The 14,391-nt window shown below is 44.3% G+C and overlaps 3 protein-coding genes across 14 annotated transcripts in view; 1 reads left to right on the top strand and 2 right to left on the bottom strand.

Moving 5' to 3' along the window:
• Positions 1 to 4,404, top strand: part of miga1 (mitoguardin 1) — a 4,993-nt gene extending 589 nt beyond the window's left edge. The window contains exons 2-14 of the mRNA XM_077615263.1: positions 238 to 357; positions 775 to 946; positions 1,019 to 1,234; positions 1,302 to 1,426; positions 1,740 to 1,866; positions 1,945 to 2,033; positions 2,134 to 2,240; positions 2,302 to 2,374; positions 2,472 to 2,558; positions 2,715 to 2,948; positions 3,025 to 3,078; positions 3,155 to 3,271; positions 3,374 to 4,404. Of these exons, the coding sequence (XP_077471389.1) occupies positions 265 to 357; positions 775 to 946; positions 1,019 to 1,234; positions 1,302 to 1,426; positions 1,740 to 1,866; positions 1,945 to 2,033; positions 2,134 to 2,240; positions 2,302 to 2,374; positions 2,472 to 2,558; positions 2,715 to 2,948; positions 3,025 to 3,078; positions 3,155 to 3,271; positions 3,374 to 3,589 (1,710 nt within the window). The 5' untranslated portion in view covers positions 238 to 264 and the 3' untranslated portion in view covers positions 3,590 to 4,404. The remainder of the gene's footprint in view (positions 1 to 237; positions 358 to 774; positions 947 to 1,018; positions 1,235 to 1,301; positions 1,427 to 1,739; positions 1,867 to 1,944; positions 2,034 to 2,133; positions 2,241 to 2,301; positions 2,375 to 2,471; positions 2,559 to 2,714; positions 2,949 to 3,024; positions 3,079 to 3,154; positions 3,272 to 3,373) is intronic.
• The window catches only part of usp33 (ubiquitin specific peptidase 33), an 18,905-nt gene extending 13,671 nt beyond the window's left edge, over positions 1 to 5,234 (bottom strand). Inside the window, exons 1-2 of the mRNA XM_077615264.1 lie at positions 5,144 to 5,234; positions 3,811 to 3,840 (exon numbers count right to left, since the gene is read on the bottom strand). The gene's annotated coding sequence lies outside the window, so the exon portion shown is untranslated. The remainder of the gene's footprint in view (positions 1 to 3,810; positions 3,841 to 5,143) is intronic.
• fubp1 (far upstream element (FUSE) binding protein 1) lies at positions 4,739 to 14,391 on the bottom strand. Of its 12 annotated transcripts, none has more exons than XR_013304214.1 (21): positions 14,260 to 14,389; positions 13,693 to 13,816; positions 12,554 to 12,589; positions 12,436 to 12,472; positions 12,301 to 12,347; positions 12,164 to 12,235; positions 12,037 to 12,094; positions 11,807 to 11,969; positions 11,637 to 11,735; positions 11,293 to 11,415; positions 11,117 to 11,219; positions 10,693 to 10,932; positions 10,440 to 10,600; positions 10,179 to 10,330; positions 10,023 to 10,099; positions 9,811 to 9,942; positions 9,477 to 9,551; positions 9,013 to 9,075; positions 7,041 to 8,444; positions 6,490 to 6,545; positions 4,739 to 5,329 (listed from the first exon to the last, which is right to left on the bottom strand). XR_013304214.1 is itself a non-coding variant. In XM_077615258.1 (20 exons), exons 1-20 carry the CDS (start codon positions 14,344 to 14,346, stop codon positions 8,046 to 8,048), a joined length of 2,028 nt encoding a protein of 675 aa, XP_077471384.1. In that variant the 5' UTR covers positions 14,347 to 14,389; the 3' UTR covers positions 4,739 to 8,045. The 12 variants fall into 12 exon arrangements, 6 of the variants coding, with proteins under 6 accessions (XP_077471384.1, XP_077471385.1, XP_077471387.1 ...); XR_013304216.1 differs by having other exon boundaries at positions 4,739 to 5,234; XR_013304217.1 differs by having other exon boundaries at positions 4,739 to 6,545; positions 7,041 to 7,128; positions 8,275 to 8,444.

The raw sequence follows: 14,391 nt of genomic DNA, 5'->3' as shown, positions 1-14,391 counted from the left end.
TGTTACAGCATTAGGGAGGCAATTGGAAAACTTGTATATTGTTACTTAAAAGCTGAGATTCAATATAGAATATTTTGAAAAATGTAATACTAACCCAAAAGTGTTCATGTTAGGAAATCAACTTTGGTTTGAAACGTTTGTGTCCAGAATGGCTCACTTGTTGCAGTCTTAACATGCTTATTCCCCCTTGTATTAGCTATTATGTAATCATTCGCCTTGTTACTTCGCCCTGTGCAGTTCCGGCGACATGGTTAGAGCGCTCCAATGACGCAATACTCCCAGTTGTCGGCCAAGGCCGCCGCCTTGCGCGTCATCCACCTGCCGCTGGTCGTGTACAGCTCCGTGGGACAGCTGCAGGTAAGGCAGGAAGTCCATTTTGTTTTGTTTTCTGTAGTTTCGCCATGCTGTGACGTCATGCGAAAGTTTGGGTATGGGTTAACTGAGGTTGCTTGCGGTCAGGCTGAGATTAGCGGGTCACTCCGGTCAGTTTATTTATGGCTGCCAACTGTTATATTTGTGGTTTTATTTGGGTCTGTCACTTCCTGTTCTCAAGTCTTGATGTACCAGCATGTCTTATCGAGAATGAGCTGCAGGTTTTTTGCAGTTTGGTTGCAGATTTGTTATTCTTTTTCCTATGTGACGGTTCTGTTCTTCTGTCAACATGGACTAACCAGTGCAGAGCGAGAGAGCTAGAAATGATACTCAAAAGTTGATTTAAAAAAAAGGGAATTGCCTGTTCCAAAAAACCCCAAGTCTGCTCGTGTGTTACATCAGGTTAGCACGGGCACCAAGAAACTTCTCGCCGCCACCGCTTTCGGGGCCGTTTCGTTGCTCTTCTTGGCCCGCCACTTCCAGAGGAGGCGGGGCCGTAAGAAGGCCGGGCCGCCGCCACCGCTATGGGAACAGGCCGGCATCCAGTTCTTGTCCTCGGTGGTGCCGGAGGATGGTGAGGCACCAAAAGCAAGTGGTCTACTGCAAAATGCCGACTGAGCCTAACCCCAAACTTTCTGTTCCTCAGATAAGAGCAGTTGTCAGAGAAGGACTCTCTCCATCAACTCCAAGCCGGATTTCTCACTTCCAACTGACCCGCTGAGAGAGCGGTCCGAGAGTCTGGCGTCCGGCTCAGACACGTCCAGCAGCGCCACTTGCGCTATCGAGTCCAGCTGCTGGGACCGACTAGGCGACGCAGACATCTGCAACGTGGTCGCCACTCCTGAAAACCTCTATCTCATGGGTAAATCCAATGGGGTGTTATCCAATGTCGCTTTGTGATTGGAGACTGATGAAGTTTGTCCTGCCAGGTATGGATTTGTTTGAAGAGGCACTGAGGCGGTGGGAGGAGGCGTTAACATTCAGGAGCAAGCAGGCGGAGGACTATCTGATCAAGACGGGAGCCGCCGACGCCGTTGCTGAGGAGAACATGGAAGTACGTGTTTTTGGAGTAGTTTTATCAAAATGGTGCCCCCCCCCCAAAAAAAAAATGTTTTGGGCATCCGGTGGATTCATGCTATTCAGGCCTGTCATGAGACAATTAATTTTTGCAAAAATGTCCTTTAGGCACCAAAGGCTTAAACCAGTTAGTCCCTTTTATGAGGAATCCTTGACCAGACTCATCCAGATTATTTCCATTAGTCCACCTTCCTTCAATAAACTGAGTTTGAGACCCTTGTTTAAATGTGTTGGGGAAACAAAACTGTTGTCAACTAATCTGTTAATCCTGATTTTTTTTTCCCCTCCAGGACATGGTCAGTGCAGAGTTTGTCCAAAGGCTGAAGTCACTCCTACAGCAGGCTTATCACCTGCAAGGCGAATTCGAGGGCGCATTGGGGTGTGCGGCGGAGCCTTTGTCCAACCCCATCAGCCACGGTTGGGCACTCCCGCCATGTTCATGAAAAAGGAGGTTTCACGAGCACCAGTGCATGACGTCTTGTTTTTGTCTGGCAGACATTTTGTCTCAAGAAGAGCAAGAGGATGGGTGTCTCAGGGATAGCATTAGCATCGCCTCCACGGACTCCTTTGTGTCTGCCGCTGAGGTGAGGGAATGCAACAATTTGACATTGAATGGGGGGACATTTCCACTTTCCTTTTTTAACCGAGATTAATGGTTGGGTTTGAAACAATTGTTTGTGCCAGTTATCAGAGCACAGGGAGTTAAGGACCATCTACACGCTAACTCATCCCTTCTACGAGGAGGCCTTGCAGATGGCAGCGGAGGGCAAAATTTCCTGTAGAGTCCTACGGTAATTTAACATAATATGGAACAGGTCTGTGGCATATTTGCTAAAACTATTCATTTTTCAGGACTGAGATGTTAGAGTGCCTAGGTGATGAGGATTTCTTAGCAAAACTGCACTGCGTTCGACAGGCAAGTCTGGTAGGTGGCGCCCAATATCTCTATTGCCATTGCGTGGCTTCTAAAGTTGTCAAAAATATAGACTTGTATATACTTGTGTTTTTGTCTTGTTCTGCAGCTCATCTTGCGAGAAAGAACCACCAGGTTGTTTCTAGCTGACACTGGAAAGAAGATTTTATCCTCCATTATTGTTAAAGCACAGAAGGTACAATTGCTGTATTGATTCTGTCCAAGTAGTGATGCCAACCTTGTCATAGACCACACATAGAACAGCACTTGCTCTGCTTCGGCAACCTACTACTTAGTAGTAGTAGTCCCAGCACTAAAAAGTACACATGCCAACTGTGACTCTTAATTTCAGAGCCCAAAGCGATTCGAGGAAGTATTTGAGGAAATGATGTGCTTCCTGGAGCAAGCGGAACACTGGGAGAACACGGCGGTGGAACTGGCCACGCGTGGCGTCAAGCATCTCAACTTTTATGATATCGTGCTAGACTTCATCTTGATGGACTCCTTCGAAGATCTGGAGAATCCACCCGTCTCCATCCAGAATGTGGTCAACAACCGCTGGCTCAACAGTGCCTTCAAGGAGACGGTGCGGGAAAACTAAACGTAACACGCCACATAAAAACTGTTGGAAATATTTCAATTATGTTTTTGGTTCTTGTTAGGCTGTGGCATCAAGCTGCTGGTCTGTGCTGAAGCAGAAGAGGCAGCACATGAAGGTTTGTCCATTTCGCTTGCCTCTTGCAAGGAGCTCAAGGAACATGGGCAAGATTGCTGACCCTTTCCTAAACGCAGGTTTCGGACGGCTTTATCGCTCGCTTCTACACACTGTGTGAGCAGATCAGTCCTGTCCTGGCGTGGGGCTTTTTGGGGCCTAAGAGTCCCTTGCATGACTTCTGCTGCTTCTTCAAGGTTTGTTCCATATCGTCCGTGGCAAAAATCAAAATTCAGTGGATTGAATTTGTACTGTTAACAGTTTGTGACTAAAAAATGGGCTGAATTGTTTTCGCTTAGGATCAGGTGGTGCATTTCCTCAAGGATATTTTTGACCTGGACAAAGTGCGCTACTCGTCCGTGGACAGTCTGGCGGAGGACATGTTGCACCTACTACACCGCCGCTCCGAATTACTGCTGGCCTACCTGGGCGCAGACTCTCGGCTGACCACCGGCTACAACGCCCCCACACTCACCCTTCTCCCGGATAACTTTGCAGGGGCTTGTGTGCAGTGAGTGCTTTACATAGGAGACCATTAGTATTCTTTGCACATTTGTCTAGGTCCCCATTATGTATCCCACCCACTGCAAATGTCTGAATATTGAGCATTATTCTATTTATCTTAAGTGTACATACAGTGAAAAACTATTTTTCATGACGTTTACTTGAGTTCCAAAATTCTTTTTACAATAGGAAATGTGAATATAACATTTAAAAAAAAGATAAAACTACTTACCATTTGACATCGCTTGACGGAAGTAAATCACTGGAAGGGGTTTGCAGAACGAGGATGTCAGTTAAATATTTTATTGGTAAATGTTCACGATCATTTAATACTATAGAAAAGCCAATTCCACATTACAGTGAGACTTATCACTGCCATTCATCTAAGAAAGCAAGGCAAAACTTTTGCTTGGTTTCTGCAATTTCTTACATTATGGTTGGCAAACAGTCAAATATACTCTAGTGGTATGTTTACCTGGTACTTTAAGTGGAGAAAATGTAATATCTGTTATCAGCTATTAAGCCTGATGAAGGTCAAAGTGGCTACTCATTTTATCACTTAAAATTGAATTCTAGTAGAGGTTGTGTGAAACAATTGTTGGATAATGTATTTTATTACACATACAATATTTTTTCAGTCTTGTGGCCTGAGTTTAATGTATTAGACTGTTTTGTTGTACTGTTTATCAAGTAACTGCATTCTTGCGTGTGCTGCAATTGGAGACCACAAGATGAATGACTGCATGCCAATCTGTGCAAAAAATGTTTTGCTTCTTGTTCAGGTTCTATATTAAAGGTCTTAAGCAACATATATGTTGCATTCACATTTGAAGTAGTCTGTGTATTATCACAACCAAATACGATAGATTTTTTTAAAGACCTTTTCTGGGGACACATCCCCAGTGTTGCAACTCGATAAAACACCATATTACAGGGGTGGCCAACTCCGGTCCTCGAGAGCCCCAATCCAGTCTGTTTTTCCATATTTCCCTCCTCGACCACACCTGAATAAAATGACCAACTCATCAGCAAGCTGTCCAGAACCTTGATACCGATCCAGATTATTCGATTGAGATATTTTGGAGGGAGATATGGAAAACAGGACAGGAGTTGGTCACCCCCCTGTCATATTATCTTATGAGCCAGTTAGTCATCAAATGTGTTTCTGACACCTTTATTAATAATGAACATGACAGTAGGAGTGAGCAGATATAGTACAGCACATATTTACCTCTACAAGACTCCCTCCTGCTAAACAACCCCCCACCCCCTTAAGGCAGAGCCTGAGTGGGACATTTCAATGACACAATAGAACATGTTCAAAGTTCAGTTCCTGTCCTCATCCAACTTTCTAAAGCATTCATTGCAACAACCATGACGACTTTAAATGAAATCGGGACAACAACCTTCAGACGACTCTACAAATTAAAAAAAAATCACTATAGCAGCGTTTAAAAAAAACAGTCAAACCGAGAGAAAACATGCCTAACTTACACTTTTTGCTGACACAGAAAATGGCATTACTTTTTGATTGTCTGTGTTATTCATAATCATTATTTTTTTACCTTAAGCACTGGAGCTCTTGCCCGGCCTACGCTCGGCAGAAACTACCACAGGCTCTGATTCTAGCGCCTAAGCTTGCAGCGTCCTCCAACACTGTGAGCAAGAAGTGAAGACGTTTCAATGAGTACGTCAGCACTGTGCTTTGAGAGCAGAGTACACACCGCCAGAGAACATTGGTCAGCATGTTTCTAAGGGGAAAAAAACAATAGCCCTGACCTTCTGTAACATGCATGACAATTTAAGAAAAAAATGAGCAAAGCCAGTGGTCATATGCACAGAGAATTTCCTCAACATCACTTTGTACTTTGAGTCAAATCAGCAAAGTCAATACGTGTCACTTATCAGTTCAGCATCAATTCATTGACAGGGTGAGCATTTCTTGGCATGGATGGAAAACGTGTCAAATTGACAAGCAGTGAAACCTCCAAAGCGGAAAGAAATGTGATGAGTTCTCATGCTAATTGAGGAAGAAATTTAATTCTGGGATCAAATTGCTGTCGAGAATCGTGTTCATCAAAAGTGTCAACAAAATCAATCAACAATAGATATTTTGTTTAATTCTAGGGGGGAAAAACTATACCAAAACATTGACTATTCAAATAAGTGAATTCAACTCACACCAGGGAAGTTATAAGAAACTCGACGAATAAAAATGTATATTCAAAAGAATCAAGTAAAACAACTAGACATGGTGTCATCACTATCATACATGACAGTGTTTCCCCCAGAGCTTTAAAAGCCTGGCGGGCCACCAGGCTAGACCTACTGCAACGGAATGTAAAAAAACAAAAAAAGTATACACCACCACATATGGTAAGAAGCGCAATGTCTTATGATTGAGAAGTACAGAAGCAAGCTCAGCCACTGATTTCTATTTGTGAAGACTGCCATTTTGTAAGCCCCTATGTTTAAACAGTTTAGAAATAGCTTGCAAGTCATAAAATATTCGTCACTAGAACTCACTGGCCAGACATCTATAATAATTCGCTGCCACCTTCCCGCTTCAAATTGAGTGGATGTCTGCAGGTGACTTAATATTATAAGGAGGGGGGAAAAACATGATTGGCTGTCTACTATCGTTAAAGGCAGAGAGATTTAACATCTTATTTTTCCAAATGGCCTCTGGAAGGGTTTCTACCACAAGGCTTTGCCAGCTTTCTGGGGGAAACCCTGCATGAACATCCGATTGTACTAACCAACTCGACCTTTTCAGTAATGGTAGCTCCTCGTTCTACAAATATCATCACAAGTGCACAACGCATTACAATTTTATCCAATCAGTTCTGGAAATTGTTCCTCTTTGGAGGTTCCACTGCATTTCATTTTAGTTTCCTTAGGCTTTGCTTACCTGGGTTACTGCAGCAGAACCTAAGGTGCAAGGTCTGGGGGAGTTGGGGGGGAACACTGCAAAGATCAGATATATATTGCACTAAATGGATGGAAATTTTGCAGTCAATATGATTTCTCCTTCACTGATCTAGTCATGTCAAAACTTTTCAAACAGTGCTCAATAATCAATCAAGATTCATGTGGCAGGTTCACGACTTAAGACATGCTCGAGTCATCGGAACATTTGCAAAACGAGAGAAGGCTAAATAGCATGCTACGCTGAACATCATCTCGATTGACGGCCGGCCATTCGTTAAAAAGAGAAGGTAAGTGGGGGGCAATTAAAGAGAACAGTCAACAACAACCGAGCAAAGGGACCGACATTCAAATTGACGCCGCTAAAATGTCCGACAAGCGCTACAAAGTGAATTCATTCGACAGTCAAGAGTCTACGCCTGGCTTCAACAACAATTCATACTTACCCAAAGACAAAAGAATAATGAGGGGAAAATTTGACAATAAGCGAGATACTTCACAAGCATCAATAGGCTCAATAGTTTGGGTACTTACAGGACAGGCGGGCTCAACTTGGACGTGGACTGCGTTAGCCGCCCCCTGCCCGAGGCTACAGAGCTCATTGCTCGTATCGGATAAGTCACTAGCACAGCAGCGGCAAAGCAAAAAAAAAAAATAGAATAAATCTTTTTTGCATTGGACTTTGTCATTTCAAAAAACATGTGTACATATTAAGAGTACATGGGCAGGACGGAAAATGCATCAGACAATTTACCTGACTGGCCTGGAAGAAAAGTATAAGGGAACACTAATAAAAAATCGGCAACATTGTTTTTCAATCAGAAAGGGGGAATTAAAAAAAAACAAAAATGAAAACTTGCTTACCGCTTTTCTACACTTGCCTGTGGAAGAAGTGTCTACACGTCAAGGCAAAACAATTAGAACAATGCATACTAGCTGGACAACTTTAAACAACAACGCACAGGAGTCGTCTGGCTCAAGTCATCAAGAAAGCATGAAAGGTCAATCAACAAGCGTCTTGTAGACAGTTGGAGAGAAACAGGAGAGCATCGCTTTGTGTCAACCCACAGCTGGCCCACTAGTTGCTAAGCTAGCATAGCGCCCCACCATCTTCTTCCTCTTGCTAAGGCGACCCCCAACTTACCAACACAGGAGGTTTCAGTTTGTTTTATTGCAAAAAACACAACAGGCAAGAAGCATTTTTTTTACCTTTTTAAAACCGAGATGATTTACATGGTAATGTCTACAGTTCAATGATAAACATGAATTCTAACCACATTTAATGTAGATACAGGGCTGGAATGACCATGTGTTGAGGTGCCTCACTAAATTCAAAACATTTACAAGAAAAAAAAAAGAAGAAAAAGAACCATAACTATATAACTGGAGAAGAGAGGACGTGCTTGCCAGGTAATCTGCCATCTATGTGAAACACTTTCAAACCAAGGAAATTTAAGATCTTCAAGGCGGCTGCATCCAAACATTTAACAAAGGATTTTGCGTTCGACAATGAAGCATTTATGTTATGTCCACTTCACATTACTGGCCCTGTGCAAGAGAAATACATAGAAGATACAGCGCATGTTAACACCGGGAATTAACTGCTGACCACCTGTGGGAAGGAAAGTTTTAAGAGTTTAGACCGCTGCTGCTGCCGCTGCTCGTTCCGGGACCCTGTAAAACCTGCGGGAGCCAAGGGGGGTTAAGAAGCCGCGTTGGACTGTCCCATGCACAAGTGTTATCCAAAAGAAGGAAAGGGAGCGCCTACCTGGGGGGCTTGCGGCGCCGCTCCCATGGGCTGAGGGTTGCCCGTGCCGTAATAGGCCGCTTGCTGCCGGTAGTACTCGGCCCAGGCGGCGCTGTAGTCGGGCTGGCCGCCCGGTTGGGTGGTGGGGGCGGCCGCGGCTGCGGGAGCTGCCGCCTGAGGGGCCGCTTGACCTGGGGGAGGAGCGGGACGGAACACTCCATTAATAAGGATAAAAACGCTAAAAGACGAGAGAGGCCATTTCACCCAATGCTTTACAAGCCTGCTGGGCTAAAACTGTGCTTTGAAAAAAACAATCGGTAAAACGGTTGAAAACAAACATCTTGTGGTTGGCACGAGGGCAAACCGGTCCGGGGTGTGCTGCCTGAAACATTTTTGTATGCTACAATTGCATTTCAAAGATGTGCAGATCGGACTACGACTAAATATAAAAGTAAGGCAAAGGGGAAATCGCCATATGAACGTCTAAAATTGTCAATGGCACTCAAAAGTTCACTTTTTCAACATAGGGTTTTAAGAAAAACCCGGAGCCATTTCTAGCATAGGAGGTTTTATTTGTAAGAAGGGGAACGAACCCACCACCCATGGCTCAGAGTGGGGGTCAGAATCCTTTTGCTTTTGTCTTGGGAAGCTGTGCGAGCAACACCTCGACTGGTGAGTGCCGCGTAAACAACACAGCTGCCCATTTTGTCCAAATTTATTAAAAAAAATAATAAATAATAATAAATTCTAAAAACTAACCTTGTTTCTTATAATATTCCTCCCAGGCTTTAGTGTAGTCCTGAGGTTGTTGATTCTGTTGACCTACAGAGAGAAACGCAATCTTTGTCAGTTTGTGGCACCGTCGCCAGCTGTCGGGCGCAGAAATATTCAAGCAGCATCCCACACATTACAACGACAGAGCAAGGACACAATCATAGCATGAGAAAGAAATGCATCAGGGAAACAAAAGACTCCTCAGCGCATGAAACGTTGTTTCAGTCCAGGAGACAGAGTGTAGTGCAGTCTAAACAGCACAGGCTGCTTGAGGTCAACTGAGTGGAGGTGCACAAAAAAAATGTATCTACACTCCACTGAGGCCATGAAATACGGACGACTATGCAAACGTGGTGGTGAAAAAAATAAAAAGGCGTATTGACAGCCTAGTTGCTGTTTAGACTGACGCAGTGTTAAAATAGGTGTACACTGAAGCTACGTTCATATACCCATTTTCTTGTAATAATCCTCCCAGGCCTTGGTGTAATCTGCCTGTCCACTCTGACCTGCAGCCTGTGGGTCACCTGTTAAAAAAAATGGTACTTGTAATTCGGCAATCATTCCGAGTGGGCCTTCCTCCTCAGCGGGGGTCTCGACCTAAAAAGGACCGAGGACGCTACCCTGTCCCTGATATTATTCTTAAAGATAAAAAAAATCTAAAATGAAAAAAAATAGAGGGAGGGGGATGAAACTGTCTCCTGTCAAATCCTTCTACTGACTAGTGACGTGATGATAGTGGGCTAACTTTCATTCCCAGGTCGATGCGGTGCAACTGAACATTACCTTGGCCATTTGATTGAGTGGCACTCGGTGCCCCGCCCGTGGGCGTCATGGGCGCCTGGGGTTGCTGGCCATACTGGGCGTAATAGGCCGCCCATGCGGCGGCATTGGCATCGGCCGCTGCTTTGTCTGAACCTATAGTCGGCAAAAAAAAAGAGCCTTTTAGATAAAATTGACCACTGGGCGCGGATGGTTCATAGGTCTCAGGTCCTTACTTGGGTCAGGCTGTCCCTGCTGCCAGTGCGGGTAACCGTTGCCCCACCCCTGAGGCTGGTAAGGTGCAGGGGGGCCACTAATCAAAGAAAAGAACACTTTAGAAAATTGTTACATTCCAAAGGTGATACATGCATAAACAAACAACTGTTACTTACTGTGGCCCTGGGGGTCCCTGGTTGTAAGGTCCGGGGTTGTAGGGACCCATGGGGGCACCAGGGGGTCCTGGTGGGCCTGGGGGACCATGTGGACCTGGACCTCCATGTGGACCAGGAGGGCCATGTGGGCCACCCATTGGCGTAACGGGTCCCTGATAGGATGGACCCGGGGGGAAAAATATAAGGGTGCGCCCACTGATGTGTCCCGATAAAACGGCAAGATGTTTCACGAAAACCCCAGGTTAAATAGACCTGACTCACCCCAATCTTCTCCTCTACCAGCTGCCTGGCATAGTCGATTTGCTGGGGCGAGCCCCTAACGGTGAACATCTTGACGTTGGGGTCAGCGTTGGGAGGAGGATTCCTCTGTAGCTCAATCCTGGCTCCTGACTGTTGGCTGATGCCTTTAATGGTCTCGCCGCCTGGAGGACAATTCATACTCGGTTTGCTATGGCGCCGAAAGAACAAAATGCTGTGCATCTCTCTCATCAAACTGTCGGGTCATCCATCTTGCCTTTTCCAATAATGAGGCCGGTCTTCATGGTAGGTACAGTGAAGCTAAATTCCTGAAGGCCACCAGGCGGCCCCATGTTCCAATTGCCCTGTCCGCGCCCTCGGCCCCTGCCGCCACCGTGGCCCGGAGGTCCGCCGGCCTGGACGCTCCTCAGCAAGTCAGAGATGATCTCTGCCGCGTGCTGAGCCTGTTCAGGAGGGCCCATGATTTGTGCTATTCTGTCTGGTGCACTGCCATCATCTGAAAGGAGAGACCAAGAAGATTAGAAGCTCTACTTGTACGTGGCAAATTTCCCGTTTTCCATTTTAGTGAAGTCTCAGAAAAAAAGGGTTATGGTTATCCATCAGCTTTCAGCGTGGTGCATGTTTCATCATTGACCAATATTCCTAAAATGCATTATTTAAACATGGTTGTGGTGGTTGACCTGGTTTGAACTGGATCCTGACCCCCGTGTCACTCTGGATCTTTTTAATCATCTCTCCGTTCCTGCCGATGACGATGCCGACTGCGAACCGAGGAACCGGAACCTTGTGAGGAAAAAGAGCAGATGGTGAGGCCAAAAATGCCCCTCGTGAGAGGAAAAAATAATAATAAACTTACATCTAAACTCTCACCGCCGGCCCCGCCGCCACCGCCGCCGCCGCCAATTCTGGAGCCGTATTCTCCCCTCTGCTCTCTGAAACCTTGGTCTCTGATGAGCTCCATCACCATGTCTTTGGCTTGCTGCAGATAGACCATTTTATATCAACACGGTCAATGATGGTTATCCAATCAAGTGGCTCTACTCATGCATAAAGAGCAAATGCTCCTACATTTGAGAAATAATGAGCCACTAACAAAAGCTATAATGCATGTGATGAAATATAATATAAAACATATCACGACAGAGTTTTGTACTCACGCAACACTCCTGGGAACAACAAAAACAAGAGATTAGCACCCACCTGAACTTTAAATGGTTCTCCTGATATACGGAGAGGTTTGTCAGCGCCTGTGTTTTGGGGGCCATCTTGAATCATAACCATTTTCACTCCAGCTCTTTCCTGCAAGGCAACATTTAACAAATTAGCATGCAATGGACACCAATGTGTGTTTTAAAAGCAAAAATACTCACTTGAAGACTCTTGATTGTCTCCCCTCCCTTGCCAATGACAAGGCCGGCTTTAGAGGCAGGGACCATAATCTCCTGTACTGTCATGCCTGGGCTTTCATTGTGGTGGAATGCTGGGGACGGTCGCCCCTTCTCGACAATCTCTGTCAGGAGCCTTTTGGCTGACCTGTTAGAAGACCATAACCACAGATGATTAAAAAATTAATAAGATGTTAGAGGGTCCAAGTACTTACTGGATTGCTTCCGGTCCCCCTGTCAATGTTACTGACCTATCTGCCATGCCTGCACTGTCTGCAAGAAACAAAAAGCTAAATTAGACACCGCTTGCAACCGTAAAATGATCTCTGAACCTACACTTACCCGGGGCAATCTGTATTTTGCATCCAGACTCCTGCTGCAAACGTGAGATTTGTTCGCCCCCTCTTCCAATAACTAGACAAAACATTTTTGAGTGGTCCCGCAGCCGAAAAAACATCATTGGAAACTAGCAGACTTACTGAATCCAACCATTCCATCAGGAACTTTGAATTCCTCTGATACTGATCTGAGAGCAGGGAGAAAGGTATTATTTTGTTTTGTGCACAGCACTTTTATCGCAAATTATATTACTCCTCTCTGCTAAATGAACTCACCTTGGGGGGCCACCCATTGCTCCCATAGCGGCAAAAGCTGAAATAGAAGCAATAAAATTGAGGGACAACATGGGTAAAAAAATAAATAAAAATACATTCACATGGTCAGAACACTCACCATCATTGGTTGCCACTTTCTTTGTCTCTGGTTGGTCTGTGATGACATTACAAAAATATCATTATTACAATTACACCCGCTAATTTCTCTTGTCGTTTTTGCTCATCAAAGACTACATGAGCAGCATCCATATGTAAATGAATTGTGTATTAGAACATCACAGTACAGTGAAAAACTTTGGAAGATGAAGATTATGTAGTTATAACATTTTTATCTAAAGCAAATAGTAGGTGTTTGCATATACCAAATACTGACGATTTACAACGATTGTCTGCCGAAGAGGAAGTATTTCCCCTTACTTTTTTTTATTAAAAAGGATTTATTTCTTGTTCTTTGGTTAAAACACTAAAAATATGAAAAACAACCAATCAATAAATAAATAGAAACAATTGCCTTTACATCCATAATAATGTAAAAAAATATATAATCACACTTGGCTTGTTCTAAAAGGTGACTTAGAAGTGGTATTACAACAATTCATTGCATGCATCTAGATTTTAATATCACAGCCCTTAAATGACTGTGGCCGTAGTTAGTGCTATGGGTGATAGTTTTCATCAAATGTCATTATCTTAAAGCGAGGTACACAGAGTTCTACTCTGAAACAGTTGGAGCAAACAACAATAAACATTAATTCAGATTATCTTCTTGATTTGGAACAGATCAAAGAGTAAACCTGGATTATTTGACTTTTATCATTTCAGATTTTTTTTTACTAATCGGTAGTCCGACAGACATTTTACTTGCGAAAGGAGACTGTTCGCAATGGTTTTGTGTTTTGTCTGTTATCAGAGTTGCGCTAGAATCAAATTAAAGGTAGCGGAACACATGCTGGTTTACCGTTTTCATGTGTTGACTTCACTTATAAGTACTGTGTACCTTACTCTGGTCAAGTGTCATTTGTTTTTCATATCGACCTTGTTATAAAGGGCTGTTGTATAAAATAATTTGTTACCATTGGAAACCGAGTTAGTCAAACCAACCATGCCGAGGGGACAAAATGTGCTTTAGAATTTATGACAACAAGGAGAAGTAAAACATAAATTAAAAATAACAACGTGCGTGGTGAATTAGGTTAATACATATATAATAAGGCAAGCAATCACGATAATGCCATGGAATCCATTGGAGCCACTGACCGATATTCAGGTTAGGCATGGGAAAATACCCACCAGCGTCCTCCAGGGGCCTTTTTTGACCTCCGTAACCAAACTCTCCCGATGGAGGGGCCGCAACACCATCTCCGCCGATTTTGGCTGCTATCTGAAACGCAGCCGATAGAAAAATTATTTAATCCGCCGATTACTACGCAATCTTTGAGGCAGAATCCAGTTAAACCCGGTTGCGCGATAGCAGCGGCCTTTTTGCCGCGGTCGCCCCTGGAAGCCTTGTCCAACAAAGGAAAGCTTCGTATGAACCATTTAGCCACATTTTGACATTCTTTAGTACGTACTTAAAGTACACCTTTTGACGACGTATTTGCGTACTCACGAGCGAACTAAATTTCCTTTCTTGCAACCGTCAATGCACATTTTTGTAACCGCCGTTGTGGCGTCATGTTAGCATAAGTTATTTCATGTTAGCATAGCTTGAGGCGAGGCCAACAGAAGAGGGGGGGAAATGAGAATTGAGCATCGTGTAAACTAGCATTCCAAGCAAAAAAGGCCATTATGTGTGAATAAATATATTTCTGGCGTCTTTCTTACCTGTCTTGCTCGCTGTAGAGCGTCTTTAAAAGCGTCATTCATTCCGCCGCCGCTGGACGGAGGAGCCACGCTGCTGTAGTCCGCCATATCTGAAGCAAGCTGCGTCTCTTCTCCTTCACGGCGCGACAAGAT

Source organism: Stigmatopora argus, chromosome 12 (genome assembly GCF_051989625.1).
Source record: "Stigmatopora argus isolate UIUO_Sarg chromosome 12, RoL_Sarg_1.0, whole genome shotgun sequence".
NCBI lineage: Eukaryota > Metazoa > Chordata > Actinopteri > Syngnathiformes > Syngnathidae > Stigmatopora > Stigmatopora argus.
Note: the sequence above shows the minus strand (reverse complement) of the source record. Positions and strands in the feature narration are given on the sequence as shown.

Coding starts and splice junctions, on each gene's coding strand:
- fubp1 (XM_077615256.1), bottom strand. CDS start 14,346: ATGGCGGACTACAGCAGCGTGGCTCCTCCGTCCAGCGGCGGCGGAATG. Junction 12,473..12,553: donor GAAAGTGGCAACCAATGATG/GTGAGTGTTCTG, acceptor CTTCTATTTCAG/CTTTTGCCGCTATGGGAGCA. Junction 9,552..9,810: donor CACTCAATCAAATGGCCAAG/GTAATGTTCAGT, acceptor TTTTTTTAACAG/GTGACCCACAGGCTGCAGGT.